Here is a 24,788-nt window from a genome sequence, read left to right as displayed (position 1 = left end):
GATACACAGTTGAAGTTTACATACACTTAGGTTGGAGTCATTAAAACTCATTTTTCAACCACTCCACAAATTTCTTGTTAAAACAAATGATAGTTTTGGCAAGTCGGTTAAGACATCTACTTTGTGCATGACAAGTAATTTTTCCAATAATTGTTTACAGACAGATTATTTCAATGTATTCCAGTGTGTCAGAAGTTTACATACATATTGAAGCAACATCTCAAGACATCAGTCAGGAAGTTAAAGCTTGGTTGCAAATGTGTCTTCCAAATGGACAATGACCCCAAGCATACTTTCAAAGTTGTGGCAAAATGGCACAAAACCCTGACTTCAAGCCTATATACAATTTGTGGACAGAACTGAAAATGCGTGTGCGAGTAAGGAGGCCTACAAACCTGACTCAGTTACACCAGCTCTGTCAGGAGGAATGGGCCAAAATTAACCCAATTTATTGTGGGAAGCTTGTGGAAGGCTACCTGAAACATTTGACCCAAGTTAAACAATTCAAAGGCAATGCTACCAAATACTAATTGAGTGTATGTAAACTTCTGACCCACTGGGAATGTGATGAAAGAAATAAAAGCTGAAATAAATCATTCTCTCTACTATTATTCTGACATTTCACATTCTTACAATAAAGTGGTGACCCTAACTGACCTAAGACAGGGAATTTATACAAGGATTAAATGTCAGGAATTGTGAAAAACTGAGTTCAAATGTATTTGGCTGAGGTGTATGTAAACTTCAGACTTCAGCTGCTCCTTTTCTGGTTCAGGCTGTTGAAGAGCTCCAGACTGCTTTTCAGTCACTGCAGGCCTCAATTTATGGTCTCTAACTGGTCATGACTTATACAAGAGCACTCAGCCAGAGAAGGTTAGCATTGTCACATCTGGTGGCTCATTCCATTGAAATAGTGTTATCAGCAATATCCACACAGTCACAACATAAGACCAACCCTTTAATAATGGGGACAGGTCACTATCGCATTTTAAATGAGGGAAGAGGCTATCTCCAATTTCATATTGTGAAATCTCTCCATCTTAAAATAGGCATCATAAAAATATCAAAACCGGTTGTTGTAATAACCTCCATTTTCATGTGTAACAGAGCATAATACAATGTAACTGTCACAGACATTTTGTTTTGGGCCTTATCTAGTGACTTTTTCCCCCCTTCAGGCCTATTTGATACAAGCGAACAAGATTGTGAAATCTTATTATGATTAGGCTAGTAATCTAAGTAACTGATCACTTTGAATATTTTTGTTCCATTGTCCAGATAAAAGGGAAAGTAAGTATAAACCCAAGCTGACAGTAGACTGGCCTTTTTAACTCCAAAATCCACTTCGGATTGGCCAATCAGAAGAAACTACATTTCCCAGAGAGGCCTACGGCTGATGACGTTCATGCACACTTGAAATGAATACCTGGAACAGTATTCTGAGTTGACGTCTGACTTGCGACCTTTATATATACACAATCTATGATTGCGACACCGCTGAGTTGAACAGGCAGTGGCAGTCCAAACTTCATGTAAGTTCAACTATTTAATACATTGTTTTTGCTAAACAGCATTACACATGTGATCGTAATAATGACAGAATTGCGTTACCTTTCACATGAGTTTTCTTTCCTGTGTTAAATTTGTGGCCTTGTATGGTTTATTATGGCTTGATCAAACATAATTAAAAACATCTCAAATAATCTATTGGTTTAGAAGTGTATGTTTGACAATAAAATTAAATAATTCCGTGTTAAATATGGTCTGGTGGGAAGCATAAACATTGCACAACCTATTTTAAAGGAAAATGAAACTTAGTTTTGCAAACAACGCAATAGTGTTTGTCATTTCTATGCCTTATAATTAACAACCACCCATCGACAATGTGTGCTGCCAGAGAAGATACATGAGTGTTCAGTTTACAACATCAATTATGGTTTATGCAAGTTGCACCTGCTGTTAGTTTTTAGAGCTCATGTTTGGCCTACGTGTTTTCTTTTTGTTATGTTCTCAATTTCAGAACACAGAATGGAGAGCTTCGAAACTACAGCCAACATGGAATTGTCAACAAACTTTTCCCAGGTTGTGTTTCAGGAAATCCCCAACTCATATGTGTCAAATGTTGCCTTGACTTGCTGCTACACTCTGACAGCAGCAATCCAACCGAATCCCAGAGACTGGGTGGGGATATTCAAGGTGAGATTATAGAGCAATTTGTCATGAATATTCATGAACAATGTTCCCGCTAATTTTTCCTGGCATTGAGCAAATTTCATGTCTGCTGAGTGCAAACTTGAATGTTATGAAAAATATGTGTAATTTCCAGCACGTGCTTACTGTGAACACTGAGGCTGTACCCACTTTAAATTAGTTTCAGACAGTGGACAAGTAGGCAACTGTGGCTATTTGATCATAATGTAGGCCTACTAGAGTGGGCTATCATTCCAAAAAAAACTACGGAGAAAATACATCCCATAGATTAGCCAACTTGTTTTACCTGAGCATAACCCCAAAACAAAGGACTTATGAGCCAGCTCTACTATGTTTATGATTTTGTTGTCATGGAGGACTGACTGGGATCAATGATTCGAGTCGAAAAATAAATGCTGTGCTCATGGAATGGCATGCTTTGAGCACTACTGAAAAGTGCTATTTACATGTGAAAAAAGGAATGTCATATGCTGCATTTTCTATAGGCCTATCGTTTACCTTTTTGTTGGTGACACTTTGATATTTTGATAATATGCAGCTGTTTACAGGGTAAATCCACAAATGAAAAAATAACAAAATTGATTTTTTAAATAAAAAGCTGAGGGAAGACCTGGGTAAATGTAACCACTCTCCGATTAATAGACAGAGATATTGATGCAAGGACTGGCCATCCATGATATCAAAATTATTGTTTTAACCATGTTAGTAGCCAATACAGTGTTTGTTTACATTTACAAACATTAGAGTAAAACAAGCTTATATTTTGGGTTCTCATGGAGTGTTACAGTTGAACTAAGCTCATGAGGCATTTACAAGTTATATTCCTCAAGAATCAATGGATATATATAGATATATACAACATTTATAAGTCCAAAAATAGATGTAGCAACTACAGATTGCCACTTTAAGTCTATCGAAAGTATGCAAGCTTGAGCATGTGTCCATTAGGCCTATGGATGTATTTATTTTATCAGCATGAATTAGATTGACCAATAAAAGCCCCAATTGTATTCCATAGGCTGGAAGACATAGCTTGGACTGTAGCCTACAAAAGCCTATTCCTGTGCTTTTCTTGCCATCCATCAAACACATTTGGTGTGTCATCATAGTGGTCAGACTCGCTCAGGTGGAACAAACTTAAACTTGCGCCTTTTTTCAATGCTGATTTGAATGACATTGAGAAAACAGAGAAGTGTCAAAGATTGTTTTTCACAAGGATCCTTTCTGAATTTAAAAGTGATCCTCGAAGTAATCTCGTTTTTCAAAAGTATCTGTAATCTGATTACAATATGTTTTCTTGTAACGGATTACTGTTATGCAGGTGAATGAGGACCCAAAAGCGACTTGGCGAAAACAGAGTCTTTAATCCAGTAAAGTAAATATACAATCATAAAGCACAATTCCACTCGTAATGACGAGAACAGACTGGAGACTCGATCATGAACTGCAGGTTGCCTCGGGAAGGCACTTGAACGTAGCAGACTCAGACACCTGCTCACCACGCAGCATCTGAGGGAAACACGACACGACAGGGCGATACACAGACACAGCACGGTGAACAATAGACAAGGATCCGACAGGGCAGAAACGGAAAACAAGGGGAGAAATAGGGACTCTAATCAGGGAAAAAGATAGGGAACAGGTGTGGGAAGACTAAATGATTGATTAGGGGAATAGGAACAGCTGGGAGCAGGAACGGAACGATAGAGAGAAGAGAGAGAGGAAGGGAGAGAGAAAAAGGGGAACGAACCTAAAAAGACCAGCAGGGGGAAAACGAACAGAGGGAAAAGCAAAATGACAAGACAATATAAGACAAAACATGACAGTACCCCCCACTCACCGAGCGCCTCCTGGCGCACTCGAGGAGGAATCCTGGCGGCAACGGAGGAAATCATCAATAAGTGAACGGTCCAGCACGTCCCGAGACGGAACCCAACTCCTCTCCTCAGGACCGTAACCCTCCCAATCCACTAAGTATTGGTGACCCCGTCCCGAGAACGCATGTCCATGATCCTACGTACCTTGTAAATAGGTGCGCTCTCGACAAGGACGGGAGGGGGAGGGAAGACGAACGGGGGTGCGAAGAAAGGGCTTGACACAGGAGACATGGAAGACAGGATGGACGCGACGAAGATGTCGCGGAAGAAGCAGTCGCACAGCGACAGGATTGACGACCTGGGAGACACGGAACGGACCAATGAACCGCGGAGTCAACTTACGAGAAGCTGTCGTAAGAGGAAGGTTGCGAGTGGAAAGCCACACTCTCTGGCCGCAACAATACCTTGGACTCTTAATCCTACGTTTATTGGCGGCTCTCACAGTCTGTGCCCTGTAACGGCAAAGTGCAGACCTCACCCTCCTTCAGGTGCACTCACAACGTTGGACAAACGCTTGAGCGGAGGGAACGCTGGACTCGGCAAGCTGGGATGAGAACAGAGGAGGCTGGTAACCCAGACTACTCTGAAACGGAGATAACCCTGTAGCAGACGAAGGAAGCGAGTTGTGAGCGTATTCTGCCCAGGGGAGCTGTTCTGCCCAAGACGCAGGGTTTCTGAAAGAAAGGCTGCGTAGTATGCGACCAATCGTCTGATTGGCCCTCTCTGCTTGACCGTTAGACTGGGGATGAAACCCGGAAGAGAGACTGACGGACGCACCAATCAAACGACAGAACTCCCTCCAAAACTGTGACGTGAATTGCGGGCCTCTGTCTGAAACGGCGTCTAACGGGAGGCCATGAATTCTGAACACATTCTCGATGATGATTTGTGCCGTCTCCTTAGCGGAAGGAAGTTTAGCGAGGGGAATGAAATGTGCCGCCTTAGAGAACCTATCGACAACCGTAAGAATCACAGTCTTCCCCGCAGACAAAGGCAGACCGGTAATGAAGTCTAGGCCGATGTGAGACCATGGTCGAGAAGGAATGGGGAGCGGTCTGAGACGACCGGCAGGAGGAGAGTTACCTGACTTAGTCTGCGCTCAGTCCGAACAAGCAGCCACGAAACGGCGCGTGTCACGCTCCTGAGTCGGCCACCAAAAGCGCTGGCGAATAGACGCAAGAGTGCCTCGAACACCGGGATGACCAGCTAACTTGGCAGAGTGAGCCCACTGAAGAACAGCCAAACGAGTGGAAACAGGAACGAAAAGAAGGTTACTAGGACAAGCGCGCGGAGACGCAGTGTGCGTGAGTGCTTGCTTAACCTGTCTTTCAATTCTCCAGACTGTCAACCCGACAACACGCCCATAAGGAAGAATCCCCTCGGGATCAGTAGAAGCCACAGAAGAACTAAAAAGACGGGATAAGGCATCAGGCTTGGTGTTCTTGCTACCCGGACGGTAAGAAATCACAAACTCGAAACGAGCGAAAAACAACGCCCAACGAGCTTGACGAGCATTAAGTCGTTTGGCAGAACGGATGTACTCAAGGTTCTTATGGTCTGTCCAAACGACAAAAGGAACGGTCGCCCCCTCCAACCACTGTCGCCATTCGCCTAGGGCTAAGCGGATGGCGAGCAGTTCGCGGTTACCCACATCATAGTTGCGTTCAGATGGCGACAGGCGATGAGAAAAATAAGCGCAAGGATGAACCTTATCGTCAGACTGGAAGCGCTGGGATAGAATGGCTCCCACGCCTACCTCTGAAGCGTCAACCTCGACAATGAATTGTCTAGTGACGTCAGGAGTAACGAGGATAGGAGCGGACGTAAAACGTTCTTTTAGAAGATCAAAAGCTCCCTGGGCGGAACCGGACCACTCAAAACACGTCTTGACAGAAGTAAGAGCTGTGAGAGGGGCAGCAACTTGACCGAAATTACGAATGAAACGCCGATAGAAATTAGCGAAACCTAGAAAGCGCTGCAACTCGACACGTGACCTTGGAACGGGCCAATCACTGACAGCTTGGACCTTAGCGGAATCCATCTTAATGCCTTCAGCGGAAATAACGGAACCGAGAAAAGTAACGGAGGAGACATGAAAAGTGTCATGCAGGTGAATGAGGACCCAAAAGCGACTTGGCGAAAACAGAGTCTTTAATCCAGTAAAGTAATTCTACAAACATAAGACATAATTCCACTCGTAATGACGAGAACAGACTGGAGACTCGATCAAGAACTGCAGGTTGCCTCGGGAAGGCACTTGAACCTAGCAGACTCAGACACCTGCTCTCCACGCAGCATCTGAGGGAAACACGACACGACAGGGCGATACACAGACACAGCACGGTGAACAATAGACAAGGATCCGACAGGACAGGAACGGAAAACAAGGGAAGAAATAGGGACTCTAATCAGGGGAAAAGATAAGGAACAGGTGTGGGAAGACTAAATGATTGATTATGGGAATAGGAACAGCTGGGAGCAGGAACGGAACGATAGAGAGAAGAGAGAGAGGAAGGGAGAGAGAAAAAGGGGAACGAACCTAAAAAGACCAGCAGGGGGAAAATGAACAGAGGGAAAAGCAAAATGACAAGACAATCTAAGACAAAACATGACAAAAAGAGCACTTCTCAGCCTTCACGTAGAGACAATTCTCTAAAAGGCGCTGTAGAACACGTCGAACGTGCTGAACATGAATCTCGAGTGACGGTGAAAAAATCAGGATATCGTCAAGATAGACAAAAACAAAGATGTTCAGCATGTCTCTCAGAACATCATTAACTAATGCCTGAAAAACAGCTGGCGCATTGGCGAGACCAAACGGCAGAACCCGGTACTCAAAATGCCCTAACGGAGTGTTAAACGCCGTTTTCCACTCGTCCCCCTCTCTGATGCGCACGAGATGGTAAGCGTTACGAAGGTCCAACTTAGTAAAGCACCTGGCTCCCTGCAGAATCTCGAAGGCTGATGACATAAGGGGAAGCGGATAACGATTCTTAACCGTTATGTCATTCAGCCCTCGATAATCCACGCAGGGGCGCAGAGTACCGTCCTTTTCTTAACAAAAAGAACCCCGCCCCGGCCGGAGAGGAAGAAGGCACTATGGTACCGGCGTCAAGAGACACAGATAAATAATCCTCGAGAGCCTTACGTTCGGGAGCCGACAGAGAGTATAGTCTACCCCGAGGAGGAGTGGTCCCCGGAAGGAGATCAATACTACAATCATACGACCGGTGAGGAGGAAGGGAGTTGGCTCGGGACCGACTGAAGACCGTGCGCAGATCATGATATTCCTCCGGCACTCCTGTCAAATCGCCAGGTTCCTCCTGAGAAGTGGGGACAGAAGAAATGGGAGGGATGGCAGACATTAAACACTTCACATGACAAGAAACGTTCCAGGATAGGATAGAATTACTAGACCAATTAATAGAAGGATTATGACATACTAGCCAGGGATGACCCAAAACAACAGGTGTAAAAGGTGAACGAAAAATCAAAAAAGAAATAGTCTCACTGTGGTTACCAGATACTGTGAGAGTTAAAGGTAGTGTCTCAAATCTGATACTGGGAAGATGACTACCATCTAAGGCAAACATGGGCGTAGGCTTGTCTAACTGTCTGAAAGGAATGTCATGTTTCCGAGCCCATGCTTCGTCCATGAAACAACCCTCAGCCCCGAGTCAATCAAGGCACTGCATGTAGCACCCGAACCGGTCCAGCGTAGATGGACCGACATAGTAGTACAGGATCTAGATGAAGAGACCTGAGTAGTAGCGCTCACCAGTAGCCCTCCGCTTACTGATGAGCTCTGGCCTTTACTGGACATGAATTGACAAAATGTCCATCAAATCCGCAATAGAGGCACAGGCGGTTGGTGATCCTCCGTTCCCTCTCCTTAGTCGAGATGCGAATACCTCCCAGCTGCATGGGCTCAGTCTCTGAGCCAGAGGAGGGAGATGGTTGCGATGCGGAGCAGGGAAACACCGTTGACGCGAGCTCTCTTCCACGAGCTTGGTGACGAAGATCTACCCGTCGTTCTATGCGGATGGCGAGAGCAATCAAAGAGTCCACACTGGAAGGAACCTCCCGAGAGAGAATCTCATCTTTGACCACTGCGTGGAGTCCCTCCAGAAAACGAGCGAGCAGCGCCGGCTCGTTCCAGTCACTAGAGGCAGCAAGAGTGCGAAACTCTATAGAGTAATCCGTTATGGATCGATCACCTTGGCATAGGGAAGCCAGGGCCCTAGAAGCCTCCCTACCAAAAACTGAACGGTCAAAAACCCGAATCATCTCCTCTTTAAAGTTCTGGTAATTGTTTGAACAATCAGCCCTTGCCTCCCAGATAGCTGTGCCCCACTCTCGAGCCCGGCCAGTAAGGAGTGAAATGACGTAAGCAACCCGAGCTCTCTCGCTAGAGTATGTGTTGGGTTGGAGAGAGAACACAATATCACACTGGGTGAGAAAGGAGCGGCACTCCGTGGGCTGCCCGGAGTAGCAAGGTGGGTTATTAACCCTAGGTTCCGGAGGCTCGGCAGGCCAGGAAGTAACAGGTGGCACGAGACGAAGACTCTGGAACTGTCCAGAGAGGTCGGAAACCTGAGCGGCCAGGTTCTCCACGGCATGGCGAGCAGCAGACAATTCCTGCTCGTGTCTGCCGAGCATGGCTCCTTGGATCTCGACGGCAGTGTTACGAACGTCTGTAGTCGCTGGGTCCATTCTTTGGTCGGATCCTTCTGTCATGCAGGTGAATGAGGACCCAAAAGCGACTTGGCGAAAACAGAGTCTTTAATCCAGTAAAGTAATTCTACAAACATAAGACATAATTCCACTCGTAATGACGAGAACAGACTGGAGACTCGATCAAGAACTGCAGGTTGCCTCGGGAAGGCACTTGAACCTAGCAGACTCAGACACCTGCTCTCCACGCAGCATCTGAGGGAAACACGACACGACAGGGCGATACACAGACACAGCACGGTGAACAATAGACAAGGATCCGACAGGACAGGAACGGAAAACAAGGGAAGAAATAGGGACTCTAATCAGGGGAAAAGATAAGGAACAGGTGTGGGAAGACTAAATGATTGATTATGGGAATAGGAACAGCTGGGAGCAGGAACGGAACGATAGAGAGAAGAGAGAGAGGAAGGGAGAGAGAAAAAGGGGAACGAACCTAAAAAAGACCAGCAGGGGGAAAATGAACAGAGGGAAAAGCAAAATGACAAGACAATCTAAGACAAAACATGACAAAAAGAGCACTTCTCAGCCTTCACGTAGAGACAATTCTCTAAAAGGCGCTGTAGAACACGTCGAACGTGCTGAACATGAATCTCGAGTGACGGTGAAAAAATCAGGATATCGTCAAGATAGACAAAAACAAAGATGTTCAGCATGTCTCTCAGAACATCATTAACTAATGCCTGAAAAACAGCTGGCGCATTGGCGAGACCAAACGGCAGAACCCGGTACTCAAAATGCCCTAACGGAGTGTTAAACGCCGTTTTCCACTCGTCCCCCTCTCTGATGCGCACGAGATGGTAAGCGTTACGAAGGTCCAACTTAGTAAAGCACCTGGCTCCCTGCAGAATCTCGAAGGCTGATGACATAAGGGGAAGCGGATAACGATTCTTAACCGTTATGTCATTCAGCCCTCGATAATCCACGCAGGGGCGCAGAGTACCGTCCTTTTTCTTAACAAAAAGAACCCCGCCCCGGCCGGAGAGGAAGAAGGCACTATGGTACCGGCGTCAAGAGACACAGATAAATAATCCTCGAGAGCCTTACGTTCGGGAGCCGACAGAGAGTATAGTCTACCCCGAGGAGGAGTGGTCCCCGGAAGGAGATCAATACTACAATCATACGACCGGTGAGGAGGAAGGGAGTTGGCTCGGGACCGACTGAAGACCGTGCGCAGATCATGATATTCCTCCGGCACTCCTGTCAAATCGCCAGGTTCCTCCTGAGAAGTGGGGACAGAAGAAATGGGAGGGATGGCAGACATTAAACACTTCACATGACAAGAAACGTTCCAGGATAGGATAGAATTACTAGACCAATTAATAGAAGGATTATGACATACTAGCCAGGGATGACCCAAAACAACAGGTGTAAAAGGTGAACGAAAAATCAAAAAAGAAATAGTCTCACTGTGGTTACCAGATACTGTGAGAGTTAAAGGTAGTGTCTCAAATCTGATACTGGGAAGATGACTACCATCTAAGGCAAACATGGGCGTAGGCTTGTCTAACTGTCTGAAAGGAATGTCATGTTTCCGAGCCCATGCTTCGTCCATGAAACAACCCTCAGCCCCGAGTCAATCAAGGCACTGCATGTAGCACCCGAACCGGTCCAGCGTAGATGGACCGACATAGTAGTACAGGATCTAGATGAAGAGACCTGAGTAGTAGCGCTCACCAGTAGCCCTCCGCTTACTGATGAGCTCTGGCCTTTACTGGACATGAATTGACAAAATGTCCATCAAATCCGCAATAGAGGCACAGGCGGTTGGTGATCCTCCGTTCCCTCTCCTTAGTCGAGATGCGAATACCTCCCAGCTGCATGGGCTCAGTCTCTGAGCCAGAGGAGGGAGATGGTTGCGATGCGGAGCAGGGAAACACCGTTGACGCGAGCTCTCTTCCACGAGCTTGGTGACGAAGATCTACCCGTCGTTCTATGCGGATGGCGAGAGCAATCAAAGAGTCCACACTGGAAGGAACCTCCCGAGAGAGAATCTCATCTTTGACCACTGCGTGGAGTCCCTCCAGAAAACGAGCGAGCAGCGCCGGCTCGTTCCAGTCACTAGAGGCAGCAAGAGTGCGAAACTCTATAGAGTAATCCGTTATGGATCGATCACCTTGGCATAGGGAAGCCAGGGCCCTAGAAGCCTCCCTACCAAAAACTGAACGGTCAAAAACCCGAATCATCTCCTCTTTAAAGTTCTGGTAATTGTTTGAACAATCAGCCCTTGCCTCCCAGATAGCTGTGCCCCACTCTCGAGCCCGGCCAGTAAGGAGTGAAATGACGTAAGCAACCCGAGCTCTCTCGCTAGAGTATGTGTTGGGTTGGAGAGAGAACACAATATCACACTGGGTGAGAAAGGAGCGGCACTCCGTGGGCTGCCCGGAGTAGCAAGGTGGGTTATTAACCCTAGGTTCCGGAGGCTCGGCAGGCCAGGAAGTAACAGGTGGCACGAGACGAAGACTCTGGAACTGTCCAGAGAGGTCGGAAACCTGAGCGGCCAGGTTCTCCACGGCATGGCGAGCAGCAGACAATTCCTGCTCGTGTCTGCCGAGCATGGCTCCTTGGATCTCGACGGCAGTGTTACGAACGTCTGTAGTCGCTGGGTCCATTCTTTGGTCGGATCCTTCTGTCATGCAGGTGAATGAGGACCCAAAAGCGACTTGGCGAAAACAGAGTCTTTAATCCAGTAAAGTAATTCTACAAACATAAGACATAATTCCACTCGTAATGACGAGAACAGACTGGAGACTCGATCAAGAACTGCAGGTTGCCTCGGGAAGGCACTTGAACCTAGCAGACTCAGACACCTGCTCTCCACGCAGCATCTGAGGGAAACACGACACGACAGGGCGATACACAGACACAGCACGGTGAACAATAGACAAGGATCCGACAGGACAGGAACGGAAAACAAGGGAAGAAATAGGGACTCTAATCAGGGGAAAAGATAAGGAACAGGTGTGGGAAGACTAAATGATTGATTAGGGGAATAGGAACAGCTGGGAGCAGGAACGGAACGATAGAGAGAAGAGAGAGAGGAAGGGAGAGAGAAAAAGGGGAACGAACCTAAAAAGACCAGCAGGGGGAAAATGAACAGAGGGAAAAGCAAAATGACAAGACAATCTAAGACAAAACATGACAAAAAGAGCACTTCTCAGCCTTCACGTAGAGACAATTCTCTAAAAGGCGCTGTAGAACACGTCGAACGTGCTGAACATGAATCTCGAGTGACGGTGAAAAAATCAGGATATCGTCAAGATAGACAAAAACAAAGATGTTCAGCATGTCTCTCAGAACATCATTAACTAATGCCTGAAAAACAGCTGGCGCATTGGCGAGACCAAACGGCAGAACCCGGTACTCAAAATGCCCTAACGGAGTGTTAAACGCCGTTTTCCACTCGTCCCCCTCTCTGATGCGCACGAGATGGTAAGCGTTACGAAGGTCCAACTTAGTAAAGCACCTGGCTCCCTGCAGAATCTCGAAGGCTGATGACATAAGGGGAAGCGGATAACGATTCTTAACCGTTATGTCATTCAGCCCTCGATAATACACTCAGGGGCGCAGAGTACCGTCCTTCTTCTTAACAAAAAAAAACCCCGCCCGGCCGGAGAGGAAGAAGGCACTATGGTACCGGCGTCAAGAGACACAGACAAATAATCCTCGAGAGCCTTACGTTCGGGAGCCGACAGAGAGTATAGTCTACCCCGAGGAGGAGTGGTCCCCGGAAGGAGATCAATACTACAATCATACGACCGGTGAGGAGGAAGGGAGTTGGCTCGGGACCGACTGAAGACCGTGCGCAGATCATGATATTCCTCCGGCACTCCTGTCAAATCGCCAGGTTCCTCCTGAGAAGTGGGGACAGAAGAAACGGGAGGGATGGCAGACATTAAACACTTCACATGACAAGAAACATTCCAGGATAGGATAGAATTACTAGACCAATTAATAGAAGGATTATGACATACTAGCCAGGGATGACCCAAAACAACAGGTGTAAAAGGTGAACGAAAAATCAAAAAGAAATAGTCTCACTGTGGTTACCAGATACTGTGAGGGTTAAAGGTAGTGTCTCAAATCTGATACTGGGAAGATGACTACCATCTAAGGCGAACATGGGCGTAGGCTTGTCTAACTCTCTGAAAGGAATGTCATGTTTCCGAGCCCATGCTTCGTCCATGAAACAACCCTCAGCCCCAGAGTCTATCAAGGCACTGCATGTAGCACCCGAACCGGTCCAGCGTAGATGGACCGACAAAGTAGTACAGGATCTAGATGGAGAGACCTGAGTAGTAGCGCTCACCAGTAGCCCTCCGCTTACTGATGAGCTCTGGCTTTTACTGGACATGAATTAACAAAATGTCCAGCAAGTCCGCAATAGAGGCACAGGCGGTTGGTGATCCTCCGTTCCCTCTCCTTCGTCGAGATGCGAATACCTCCCTGCTGCATGGGCTCAGTCTCTGAGCCAGAGGAGGGAGATGGTTGCGATGCGGAGCAGGGAAACACCGTTAACGCGAGCTCTCTACCACGAGCCTGGTGACGAAGATCTACCCGTCGTTCTATGCGGATGGCGAGAGCAATCAAAGAGTCCACACTTGAAGGAACCTCCCGGGAGAGAATCTCATCTTTAACCACTGCGTGGAGTCCCTCCAGAAAACGAGCGAGCAGCGCCGGCTCGTTCCACTCACTAGAGGCAGCAAGAGTGCGAAACTCAATAGAGTAATCCGTTATGGATCGATCACCTTGGCATAGGGAAGCCAGGGCCCTAGAAGCCTCCCTACCAAAAACTGAACGGTCAAAAACCCGAATCATCTCCTCTTTAAAGTTCTGGTAATTGTTAGAGCAATCAGCCCTTGCCTCCCAGATAGCTGTGCCCCACTCTCGAGCCCGGCCAGTAAGGAGTGAAATGACGTAAGCAACCCGAGCTCTCTCTCTAGAGTATGTGTTGGGTTGGAGAGAGAACACAATATCACACTGGGTGAGAAAGGAGCGGCACTCCGTGGGCTGCCCGGAGTAGCAAGGTGGGTTATTAACCCTAGGTTCCGGAGGCTCGGCAGGCCAGGAAGTAACAGGTGGCACGAGACGAAGACTCTGGAACTGTCCAGAGAGGTCGGAAACCTGAGCGGCCAGGTTCTCCACGGCATGGCGAGCAGCAGACAATTCCTGCTCGTGTCTGCCGAGCATGGCTCCTTGGATCTCGACGGCAGTGTTACGAGCGTCTGTAGTCGCTGGGTCCATTCTTTGGTCGGATCCTTCTGTTATGCAGGTGAATGAGGACCCAAAAGCGACTTGGCGAAAACAGAGTCTTTAATCCAGTAAAGTAAATATACAATCATAAAGCACAATTCCACTCGTAATGACGAGAACAGACTGGAGACTCGATCATGAACTGCAGGTTGCCTCGGGAAGGCACTTGAACGTAGCAGACTCAGACACCTGCTCACCACGCAGCATCTGAGGGAAACACGACACGACAGGGCGATACACAGACACAGCACGGTGAACAATAGACAAGGATCCGACAGGGCAGAAACGGAAAACAAGGGGAGAAATAGGGACTCTAATCAGGGAAAAAGATAGGGAACAGGTGTGGGAAGACTAAATGATTGATTAGGGGAATAGGAACAGCTGGGAGCAGGAACGGAACGATAGAGAGAAGAGAGAGAGGAAGGGAGAGAGAAAAAGGGGAACGAACCTAAAAAGACCAGCAGGGGGAAAACGAACAGAGGGAAAAGCAAAATGACAAGACAATATAAGACAAAACATGACAATTACAGTTACCTTTTTTTGTAATCCCTTACATGTAAATCCTTTACTTCCCAACCCTGGAAACCACTTTACAAAATAAAATGCATTATTATTCCCATACCATTATTACAGAGAATCAGACAAATTATGCTACCCTCTATCTATTGGCTACTTATCTTATTAATGCCTGTCTCAAAAAACAACACTGCCCCTTTAAGACAAAAAAAGCTCTTTACCAGACTTGCTTTTAGAAATGTACACGTTTTGTGTATTTTAGGGAGCAAATCACTCCCCCATTGCTGACTACAAATGATCTATAACTGGGCTAATAACTAACTAACTAGCAAAGGATATGTGCAAATGTGCACACGTGGCTACATGAAGCTCTCGCTTTGATCTCAAAACAAGCACATCTACTCACGACTGCTTATGCTGTAAACATAGTCCAGTTCAAAGTCAATGGCACAGATCCATATATGGTCTATTTGCATATAGTACTACTGCAGCTCTGTTTGGTTAAGCCATACCGGTCTGTGTAGAGTACGTGAGTTGTGAATGTCAATGCAATAGAATCCTACTCCGATGCGTTCTGCCTACAACAAAATCTCTTGCATAGTTCGTCTATTTGCATATAGTACTACTGCAGCTCTGTTTGGTTAAGCCATACCGGTCTGTGTAGAGTACGTGAGTTGTGAATGTCAATGCAATAGAATCCTACTCCGATGCGTTCTGCCTACAACAAAATCTCTTGCATAGTTCGTTTTGTACACTAAGCCTTGCAAAGTTAGGTTTTGTTTCGGTATGTTGCACTTTCAGTGCAACATACCGAAAGATTTAGATGCACTATTGTAAAGTGACTGTTCCACTGGAATGTCATAAGGTGAATGCACCAATTTGTAAGTCGCTCTGGATAAGAGCGTCTGCTAAATGACTTAAATGTAAATGTAATGTAAATGCTAATATTGCGTGGATTTGATCACAATTCCCACAGTAAAGGGAAACGTTGATAGTGTTAACTAAGGGGGGAAACTCTAGAAAGTTGAGTGAAGTTCTCTGCATCTGCTGATATTTCTTCTGCACAGCAGTCCCGGGAAGCTGTGCACCCACTCGCAGTTAAGAGGGAACATTGTTCATGTGTGATCGGTTGTATTTCCACAAAGTAAATAACCTGTCTAAAACAATAAATATCCAGTCTGGAATGCCTCTCTATGTGTTGTCAGTCATAATATGTTATCATGTGTATCATTGTGCAGGTGGGCTGGAGCACCACAAAGGATTATCACACATTTGTGTGGGTAGAACCATCATTGGATCTGATAGGACTGGAGCCAGTCAGAAAACAAGTGCTTTTTACTGGTAATGTGTGAATTTCATCCTCAAACTTTTCAACTGACATTAACTTCGATATGAATTATTGTGATCAATTTATACTGAACAAAAATATAAAATGCAACATGCAACTATTTAAAAGATTTTACTGAGTTACAGTTCATATAAGGAAATGCATTAGGCCCTAATCTATGGATTTCACATGACTGGCAATACAGATATGCATCTGTTGATCACAGATAGCTTTTAAAATGTTTAAAAAATAAATAAGGTAGTGGCGTGGATCAGAATATCTGTCAGTATCTGGTGTGACCACCATTTGCCTCATACAGCGCGACACATGTCCTTCGCATTGAGTTGTTCAGGCTGTTGATTGTGCCCTGTGGAATGTTGACCCTCTCTTCTTCAATGGCTGTGCGAAGTTGCTGGATATTGGCGGGGTTTGGAACATGCGTCGATCCAGAGCATCCCAAATATGCTCAAATAGGTGACATTTCTGGTGAGTATGCAGGCCAAGGAAGAACTGGGATTATCATGCTGAAATATGAATGGCACGACAATGGGCCTCAGGATTTTGTCACGGTATCTCTGTGAATTCAAATTGCGATCGATAAAATGCAATTGTGTTTATTGTCCGTAGTTTATGCCTGCCCATACCATAACCCCACCACCACTGGGCACTCTATTCACAACGTTGACATCAGCAAACCACTTGCCCACACGATACCATACACATGGTCCACGGTTGTGATCTTGGCAAAGGAGAAATGCTCACTAACAGGGATGTAAACAGATTTGTGCACAACATTTTAGAGAAACAAGCTTTTCGTACGCATGGCTCATTCCTGGGATAATTTATTTCAGCTTATGACCAACACTTTACATGTTGCATTTATATTTTTGTTCAGTGGAAGTTATTATTATTCTTTAATGATACAGGCCAATGTTAACTTTACATTTTTATTTGATATTAAAGTGATCAATATTATGCAGGGGATTACACTGACAATGATATTGTGATTCTGATAGCATACTACTTGCCAAAGGATGACTCAGCGTTCTATCAGTTCTGCTATGTTGATAGCAATGGCCAAGTGAGAGGAGCCAGCACCCCCTTCTGTTTTAAAGCCCCAGGGGAACAAAGCACAGACTGCAGCCTTGAAAATGACCTCTTGGTTATCATAACTCAGGTACAATACAATCCACCATATCTAACATTGATTGTGTTTTGAAGACCATGCTTGAAATATTGTCTTAAAAAGCAGCCCTCTCTGTTTGGCTTGCTTAGTGGCTGGGTCAAGGTGAGGATGTTCCTCGCAAATTTATTTTGCTAAAATTATCCTTAGGTTATGTATGTACATGATTTGCATTTCTGAATCTAGGAAAAGGTAGAGCAACGTGAGAGGGAGAAAGAAGAGCTGGTCATGGAGTTGGGGCAACTGAAAGAACAAAATGAGACTCTGAGAAGTGCTCTGAAAGAGCAACAGCAAGAGATTGATCACCTCAAGGTTTGTTTTCAAGTTATTTGTTCCAACAGCGGGTCATTTCTAGCCCCTAGTCATGTGTGAGAATAAAAATGTGAGGCAACAGAATTGTAACATTATTTCTGCAGCTGTCAAATGAGGAACTATACCAGGCAGATGGGAACACGGAGAATGCAAGAGAGCATGAAGACCTGACACAGAACACTAAACTAATGGATGACTCACACAGAGGGCAGGAGGTAATATTTGGTCCATTTTGTGTCTTTTTAAAACACTGATCACAAACCATCTGACAACTAAGAAACAACATACTGAAACGTCAATGCTTTTGAACATAACTTGTCTTGGTGGAACAACACTGGGTGTACAAAACTTTAGGAACATCTGCTCTTTCCATGACAGATTGACCAGGTGAATTCAGGTGAAAGCTACGATCCCTTATTGTTGTCACCTGTTAAATCCACTTCAAATCAGTGTAGATGAAGGGGAGGAGAAAGGTTAAAGGAGGGTTTTTAAACCTTGAGACCTGGATTGTGTGTGTGCCATTTAGAGGGTGAATGGGTAAGACAAAAGATGTGCCTTTGAACGGGTTAGGATAGTAGGTGCCAGGTGCACCGGTTTGAGTGTGTCAAGAACTGCAACGCTGCTGGGTTTTTCACACTCAAGTTTCCCATGTGTATCAAGAATGGTCCGTGCCTTGATTAATTGAGGCTGATCCGAGGGCAAAGGGGGGTGCAACTCAATATTAGAAAGGTGTTTCTAATGTTTTGTACACTATCCAAACAAATTAAGAGATTATGGACATGATTTAAGCATCTCTGGTTCTAGGAACAGGTGGAAAAAAGTGAGAGAGAGAAAGAAGAGCTGACCATGGAGTTGGGGCAACTGAAAGAGCAAAATGAGACTCTGACATGTGCCCTAAAGGAGCAGCAACAAGAGATTGATCACCTCAAGGTTTGTTTGCATGTCTTTTCTTTCCACAAGCAGTTGTACTTCTAGCCCCTAAATCAGGTTGAGAGGGTGATGAATTGTATATCGTTTCTGTAGGAATCCAAAAAGGAACTGGTACAGTTAGTGAGCAAACTGGAGAAACAGCAAGAGAATACTAGAGAGCATAAAGAACTGGCGCAGAATTTCAAATCATTGGATGAATCACAGAGAGGACAGGAGGTAACTGTTGCAAACCAATTTCCCATTTGGGATTACTAATACTTATTCTATTAATAGAGTGAATTTGTATCTTAGTGGTAACAAAATATCTGATGACAGCTGCAGGCTATGCATCTAAAAAAACATCAATGCTTTTTCATTGTAACAACCTCTTTCTCCACTTTCTCTGTATTCACGTCTTGTTTCTGTCTCCTTGTCTTGTTTCTGTCTCCTTGTCTTGTTTCTAACCGTTTCTTTCCACGAATGGCTGCAGTCTCTGACCCCCATTCATGAAAAATATTTGGGGAATTTAGTGTCAAAACATGTGACAGCTGCATGTATACAATCAATATTTTTCACTGCTGCTACCTGTTTTCCTCCTTTTCAGTCTGCTGGTCGTGTATCTAACTTGCTATTTCTTTTCACGAATGGCTGCAGTCTCTGACCCCTATTTGTGAGAAATATGAAAGAGCGTTGATCAAGATCAAACAGCTAAAGAAAGAACGAGAGGTGTTAAGAGGAAAGGTTGAGGTCCAATGTGTGGAGATCGCACAGTGAGTCATTCTTGTCTGGAGCAATCCATTCAATGCATGGCAACATAGTCTCCCCTTCAGAACTCCAGCTCCAGTGATTTTAATATCAAATATTCTCTCATGATATCATCTGGTTTTGGAATGTTTTGACAATTGTGTGACTTTGATGTGGTTCCCTATGCTCCTGTGTATACAGGCTGAGCCCAAGGCTCAAAGAATCTGAGCGGGAGTCACACAGACTGAAGGCTCACATTCAGCTTTTACAGGTCTGCACAACCAGCAAAGTAATATAATGTGAACAAATGCCTGTAACCCACAGCGTTTTAAAATGTGAAACTCAAGACAATCCAACCATAGATTTTCATGATATTTCCAGGTGGATCTCCAGAGCAGTAAGAAAGAGAAGAAGTGTTCTGCCCTAAAGGAGCAACAGCAACAGGTTGACCACCTTAAGGCTTGTTTCCAAGTCGTTTGTTCCAACAGCTGTCTTCTTTCTAGCCCCTAATCAGGTTGAGAGGGTGATGAATTGTATATTGTTTCTGTAGGAATCCAAAGAGGAACTGGTACAGTTAGTGAGCAAACTGGAGCAGCAGCAACAGAATACTAGAGAGCATGAAGAACTGGCGCAGAATGCCAAATCAATGGATGAATCACAGAGAGGACAGGAGGTAGCTGTCGCAAACCATTTTCCCATTTTGGACTACTAAACTACCAGTACTACTACAGCTAATTCTTAGTAGTAAAAAAAAGCATCCAATCTGACAGCTATAGGCTATACTGCTGAATACCATCAATGCAACAACCAATTTTTTCCCACTTTCTCTCTGTCTCCTTGTCTTGTTTCTCACTGTTTCTTTCCACGAATGGCTCCAGTCTCTGACCCCTATTCATGAAACATATTTGGTGAATATAGTGTCAAAACATGTGACAGCTGTATGTATACCATAAATATAGATTTCTTTCAATGCTACTTCTATTCTTTGTCCCCACACGTTCTCAGTCTCCTTGCCATGTATGTAACTTCCCATTTCTTTAAAAAAATGACTGCAGTCTCTGACAACTATTTGTGAGAAATATGAACAAGCGTTGATCAAGATCAAACAGCTGAAGAAGGAGGGAGAGGAGTTGAAAGGAAAGATTGAGGTCCCAAGTGTGGAAATTGCACCGTGAGTCATTCTTGTCTCAAGTCATTCATGGGGACATAGCGATCTAGTCCAATTACCTTTCCAGTCATATCACTTTTAGGATCTTTTTTTTGTGTACACTATGTGGCCTTGTGTCTGTGTAAATAGGCTGAGCCCAAGGCTCAAAGAATCTGAGCAGGAGTCCCACAAACTGAAGGATCATATTCAGCTTCTACAGGTCAGCAAACTCTGCAAAGTAATCAAATGTGAAGTAATACCTGTAATGCAAACTCTTTAAAATACTTTTGGCCAATTCATTCAATGTCAGAGTGCTTTCTTTTGATTGGAGAAAAACAATAATATAACCTCATGACCCTTTCCAGGTGGATCTCCAGAGCAGTGAGAAAGAGAAGGAGAAGCTTTCTGCAGCGCTGCACAGAGTGTGTGGTGTCACACATGATCTACATGACCTGAAGACTGGGAACAAGGCATTACGTAGAAGCCTGTCAGAGCAGGAGCAGCAGCCACTGCAGATGGTGGACAGTGATTGGAAGGTGTGAGCAAGTTGCTAAAAGAACCATGTCCTGCCCCCTACACACCATTATGCAATGTAATACTGTAGTCTTGTGTGTCTACAGGAGCAATACCAAGCCCTTCTTGGTCAGCTGGAGGAGGCTCAGACACTGTTGCACAAGGAGTTGCAGGCTTCCAACAATACCCGCAAACGTGCAGAGCAAGCAGAAAGGGAACTGGAGGAGCTCAAGGAGTGCATGGAGAGCACGGCCATGACGTCTGATCAGACAAAGCAGAAGAGCAGCAAACTAGAGGTGCTTTGAGAATCTTACACTATTGAATTTTCCAATCCAGTGCCGATTTTTGCTAACGAATATGTTGTTTGTTCTATGAAGTTGACCCGTGAGAAGAAATGAACAGAGAACACACTAACCTTGTTCTCTTGGCTGATCACAAGTTGCCCACTTTCCCCTCTCAGATGCAACTTTCAGAGTTAAACAAAATCATTGAGGAGAAAGAAAACATGGCAGAGATCGCTAAAGTAGAGAAAGAGGAGTTGTCCAGAGAGAATCAGGTGATTTTTATGAATTGTGCTACTATTTACTAGTCATTGAATTATTTACTTTACAATAAAATTAGGGACATTTGCTTACCTTGAGATTTTTCCAATGTATTCTGTCTGGCAGGATCTCAAAAGAGATATTGAAAGACTTTGCAAGGAATTTGATGACGTTCAGGCTGCTCCAGTGCCCATGCAGCATCCCAACCCTTATGGCTCTTCAACTGACCCTACCCCCAATAAGGAGCAGCAGCAAGAGGCACTGGCTGACTCTCTCCACTCTTGGAACCCATATGAAACCCCAGGTAATCCCAATTGTCCAGCTATTGGGAAGCCTCACCAAAATATTCTGAAACGAACACCACTTGTGCCTCACAGACACACCTTGAAAAAATAACACGTTCAATTATGACTGAAATACGATTCTGTTTGCAGGCACGGCTACAAACCTGGAGGAAGAGGTATGTCAAGTCATTCCTATGGTACACATGGTATTAATACAGATTACAACAACATACACAAGTGATTTGGGATCGAAGGGTTGATTTCATACTGCTCGATCCACAATCATTTCTGTCCGACAGTATAGTTAAGGCGATCCAGTCTAGATACAATATTATTACCACTTAAGACCTGTGCCTGTCCCTGTCCCATAGTCGTCCTTGGAGTGTCGTCACTGCCACGAGTCCTTCCCTGGCATCACCCAGGACGAGCTGGAGCTGCACGAGCACAGCCACAGAGTGTGCCCCTTCTGCATGCTCATCTGTGACGGAATGGAACAGGCTTTATATGAAGACCACGTCTACAGCCATGAGGTGTAGAAATGCCACTTCCTCACAACCCAGAGAGTTGTTTGTGAGTTGACTACTCATAAAAAAGCTGATACTCTACTAATTATTTAGTAGGGGGGGGATAAATATGGGCTAACAATCAATTCAGGATATTATATAAATAACATTTATAGTCCCTTGTTCATTACTGTAAATGTCCTCTTACCTGGTCAAATAAGTTAAGAATTACATGTCTGGTAAATCCGTAGCTAATTTATTTCGCCTGAAATGTATCATACTATATAAGATATTTGTTTGATGGCACTTCATTTTGGTCTTGGAGTAGAATTTGCCTCCATTGCTGGGTGATAGGAATGTAATTGCTTTGCTATTTAATGGTTACCCATATTTACTCCGTTATAATCTCTGCTGAACTGTTTACTTAGCGTAATTAAACTGTACTGACTTTCTGCCCTTAAATCTCCTGCATGCATAACGTGTTGCATAATAGAGTCAAACGATTAATGGTCAAATGATGCCATCTGAAAATGAAATGGTTCAAAGGGGATTCATGTGGGAAGCAACAAATAAAAGTTGTCTTCACAGTTGTGTCGTCATGGAAGTACACATTGTTTTGTATCATGAACTGCAATATGCAAAGAATTACGCTGTTTTAATAAAAGGTCATTGCGTAGAATGAAACTGTATAACAAATCCATGATTGACACTGCCACAGAAAACATAACATTTAACCTAGTTTTCATCGCCACAATCACTGATGGGGAGCAAGATGATGTGTACCTACCCTTGGTTATATACACCCCATTACAATTCAGGACATTTGCAACATGCACACATTGTTCATCAAAGTCCCCCCCAACTTCCCCAAAAAACAATTTTTCTTAAGGCGTCATCTGATTGGCCTCTTCAGGTGTGACATCAAGGGAAGTCAACTCCGAGAAGAGGGCTGGCAGCCAATACGGTGGCTCTCCAGAAGCTTGGGAATCCAACCATGCCAAGCCCTCTTTCAACAGGTGTTCCTAAGACAACAAGGAGTGTGTTAGGATGGTGGGTATAGAGCCAGATACTTGCCAAAAGATTGAACATACATATCATTAGGATCATAAGAAAATCCATACATAAATTGTTAAGATAGTAAAAAAAGCCATGTCTGAAACATGAAATGTAAACGTTACAATTGATCTGTAAATGTACAAAACCTGTGTTACGACTATGAATTAACATTTACACTTTTCAATCCTTACTTTACACGGTTACAGATCTTTTTTTTATGCGTACAATCTTTTGTCAGTAATGTGGCATCTGCAAAGGACATGAACTGAATGTAGCTCGTCAATCAAGCAACTCTAGCCCAGATGTTAGTTGCTTTGCAGCTTCAGGTTTCATTTCCAAAATAAAAGTCTAGAACTTGTTTTAGAACTGCATTCAATAACGATGTTATACGAGTAGATTACATAGTATAGGCTTGGGCCTTCAGCAAATTACTTGTGCGAGAATGATGAATACAAAGAAAAACCTTGTCTAGAATACCCGCCTGAGCTGCAAAATAGAATGTAAATATGATGTAGGCTATTCCGTTCTCTAAATATGCCATGCTGTTGTGTTATATAATTGCCATATAATTGCATAATACATATTTATAGCTGCGTGGCGGTATTGTGGTGATCATGTAACCTAATGAATCACACGTTTTCACAGATTTTAAGGGCATGGAGTGTAGGCCTTATATTAGACATTTTGATTGTTGTATTAGTGAATTCCACTTGGTATGTAGGCTTGTTATAGCCATTTGCGTTGCACAACCCCATCACACAGAGGCTATATCTGTAAGGGTTTTCCTGTGGTGAAGGAGAAGCGGACCAAAATGCAGCGTGATGGTTATTCATGTTCTTTAATAAAGGAACTAGACATGAAATAACTAACAAAACAATACATGTACGAAAACCTAAACAGTCCTATCTGGTACAGAGACAGGAACAAGGACAATCACCCACAAAACCCAACACCAAACAGGCTACCTAAATATGGTTCCCAATCAGAGACAATGACAAACACCTGCCTCTGATTGAGAACCATATCAGGCCAAACATAGAACTAGACAAACTAGACATGTAACATAGAATGCCCACCCAGCTCACGTCCTGACCAACACTAAAACAAGGAAAACACACACAAACAATGGTCAGAACGTGACAATATCCATATCAATAAATGAGACAAAACAAAATGTTGGTTAAGGCTTGGCTATAACCTGTCCTGAGTGTTAGTACCATAGTTGTCATTCTCCAATAACACAGACTCCAAAGTAAATCAAGGGGAGAAAAATTGATGTTATGCTGGGAGGTACAGTTGAAGTCGGAAGTTTACATACACCTTAGCCAAATACATTTAAACACAGTTTTTCAATTCCTGACATTTAATTATAGTAAAAATTCCATGTCTTAGGTCAGTTAGGATCACCACTTTATTTTAAGAATGTGAAATGTCAGAATAATAGTAGAGAGAATGATTTCAGCTTATATTTCTTTCATCACATTCCCAGTGGGTCAGAAGTTTACATACACCCAATTAGTATTTGGTAGCATTGCCTTTGAATTGTTTAACTTGGGTCAAATGTTTCAGGTAGCCTTCCACAAGCTTCCCACAATAAATTGGGTTAATTTTGGCCCATTCCTCCTGACAGAGCTGGTGTAACTGAGTCAGGTTTGTAGGCCTCCTTACTCGCACACG

At 44.4% G+C, this 24,788-nt stretch overlaps 1 protein-coding gene across 8 annotated transcripts; it reads left to right on the top strand.

Annotated features, from left to right (window-relative positions):
• Nucleotides 1-1,394: 1,394 nt before the first annotated feature.
• Nucleotides 1,395-22,643, top strand: LOC124039868 (calcium-binding and coiled-coil domain-containing protein 2-like). Of its 8 annotated transcripts, XM_046356362.1 has the most exons (20): nucleotides 1,395-1,532; nucleotides 2,021-2,196; nucleotides 15,830-15,932; nucleotides 16,935-17,095; nucleotides 17,288-17,413; nucleotides 17,518-17,628; nucleotides 18,218-18,343; nucleotides 18,437-18,559; nucleotides 18,977-19,092; nucleotides 19,268-19,337; nucleotides 19,448-19,510; nucleotides 19,617-19,739; nucleotides 20,122-20,237; nucleotides 20,364-20,433; nucleotides 20,579-20,749; nucleotides 20,834-21,022; nucleotides 21,187-21,282; nucleotides 21,395-21,572; nucleotides 21,703-21,728; nucleotides 21,924-22,643. In XM_046356362.1, the coding sequence occupies exons 2-20, from the start codon at nucleotides 2,029-2,031 to the stop codon at nucleotides 22,086-22,088; spliced, it is 2,301 nt and encodes a 766-aa protein (XP_046212318.1). In that variant the 5' UTR covers nucleotides 1,395-1,532; nucleotides 2,021-2,028; the 3' UTR covers nucleotides 22,089-22,643. The 8 variants fall into 8 exon arrangements, with proteins under 8 accessions (XP_046212318.1, XP_046212320.1, XP_046212319.1 ...); XM_046356364.1 differs by lacking the exons at nucleotides 17,518-17,628; nucleotides 18,218-18,343; XM_046356363.1 differs by lacking the exons at nucleotides 18,977-19,092; nucleotides 19,268-19,337.
• The last annotated feature ends 2,145 nt before the right edge of the window (nucleotides 22,644-24,788 follow it).

The sequence above is a fragment of the Oncorhynchus gorbuscha genome, linkage group LG07, assembly GCF_021184085.1.
Source record: "Oncorhynchus gorbuscha isolate QuinsamMale2020 ecotype Even-year linkage group LG07, OgorEven_v1.0, whole genome shotgun sequence".
In the NCBI taxonomy this organism is placed as follows: domain Eukaryota; kingdom Metazoa; phylum Chordata; class Actinopteri; order Salmoniformes; family Salmonidae; genus Oncorhynchus; species Oncorhynchus gorbuscha.
Note: the sequence above shows the minus strand (reverse complement) of the source record. Positions and strands in the feature narration are given on the sequence as shown.

Coding starts and splice junctions, on each gene's coding strand:
- LOC124039868 (XM_046356362.1), top strand. CDS start 2,029: ATGGAGAGCTTCGAAACTACAGCCAACATGGAATTGTCAACAAACTTT. Junction 2,197..15,829: donor ACTGGGTGGGGATATTCAAG/GTGAGATTATAG, acceptor ATCATTGTGCAG/GTGGGCTGGAGCACCACAAA. Junction 20,434..20,578: donor ATCATATTCAGCTTCTACAG/GTCAGCAAACTC, acceptor GACCCTTTCCAG/GTGGATCTCCAGAGCAGTGA.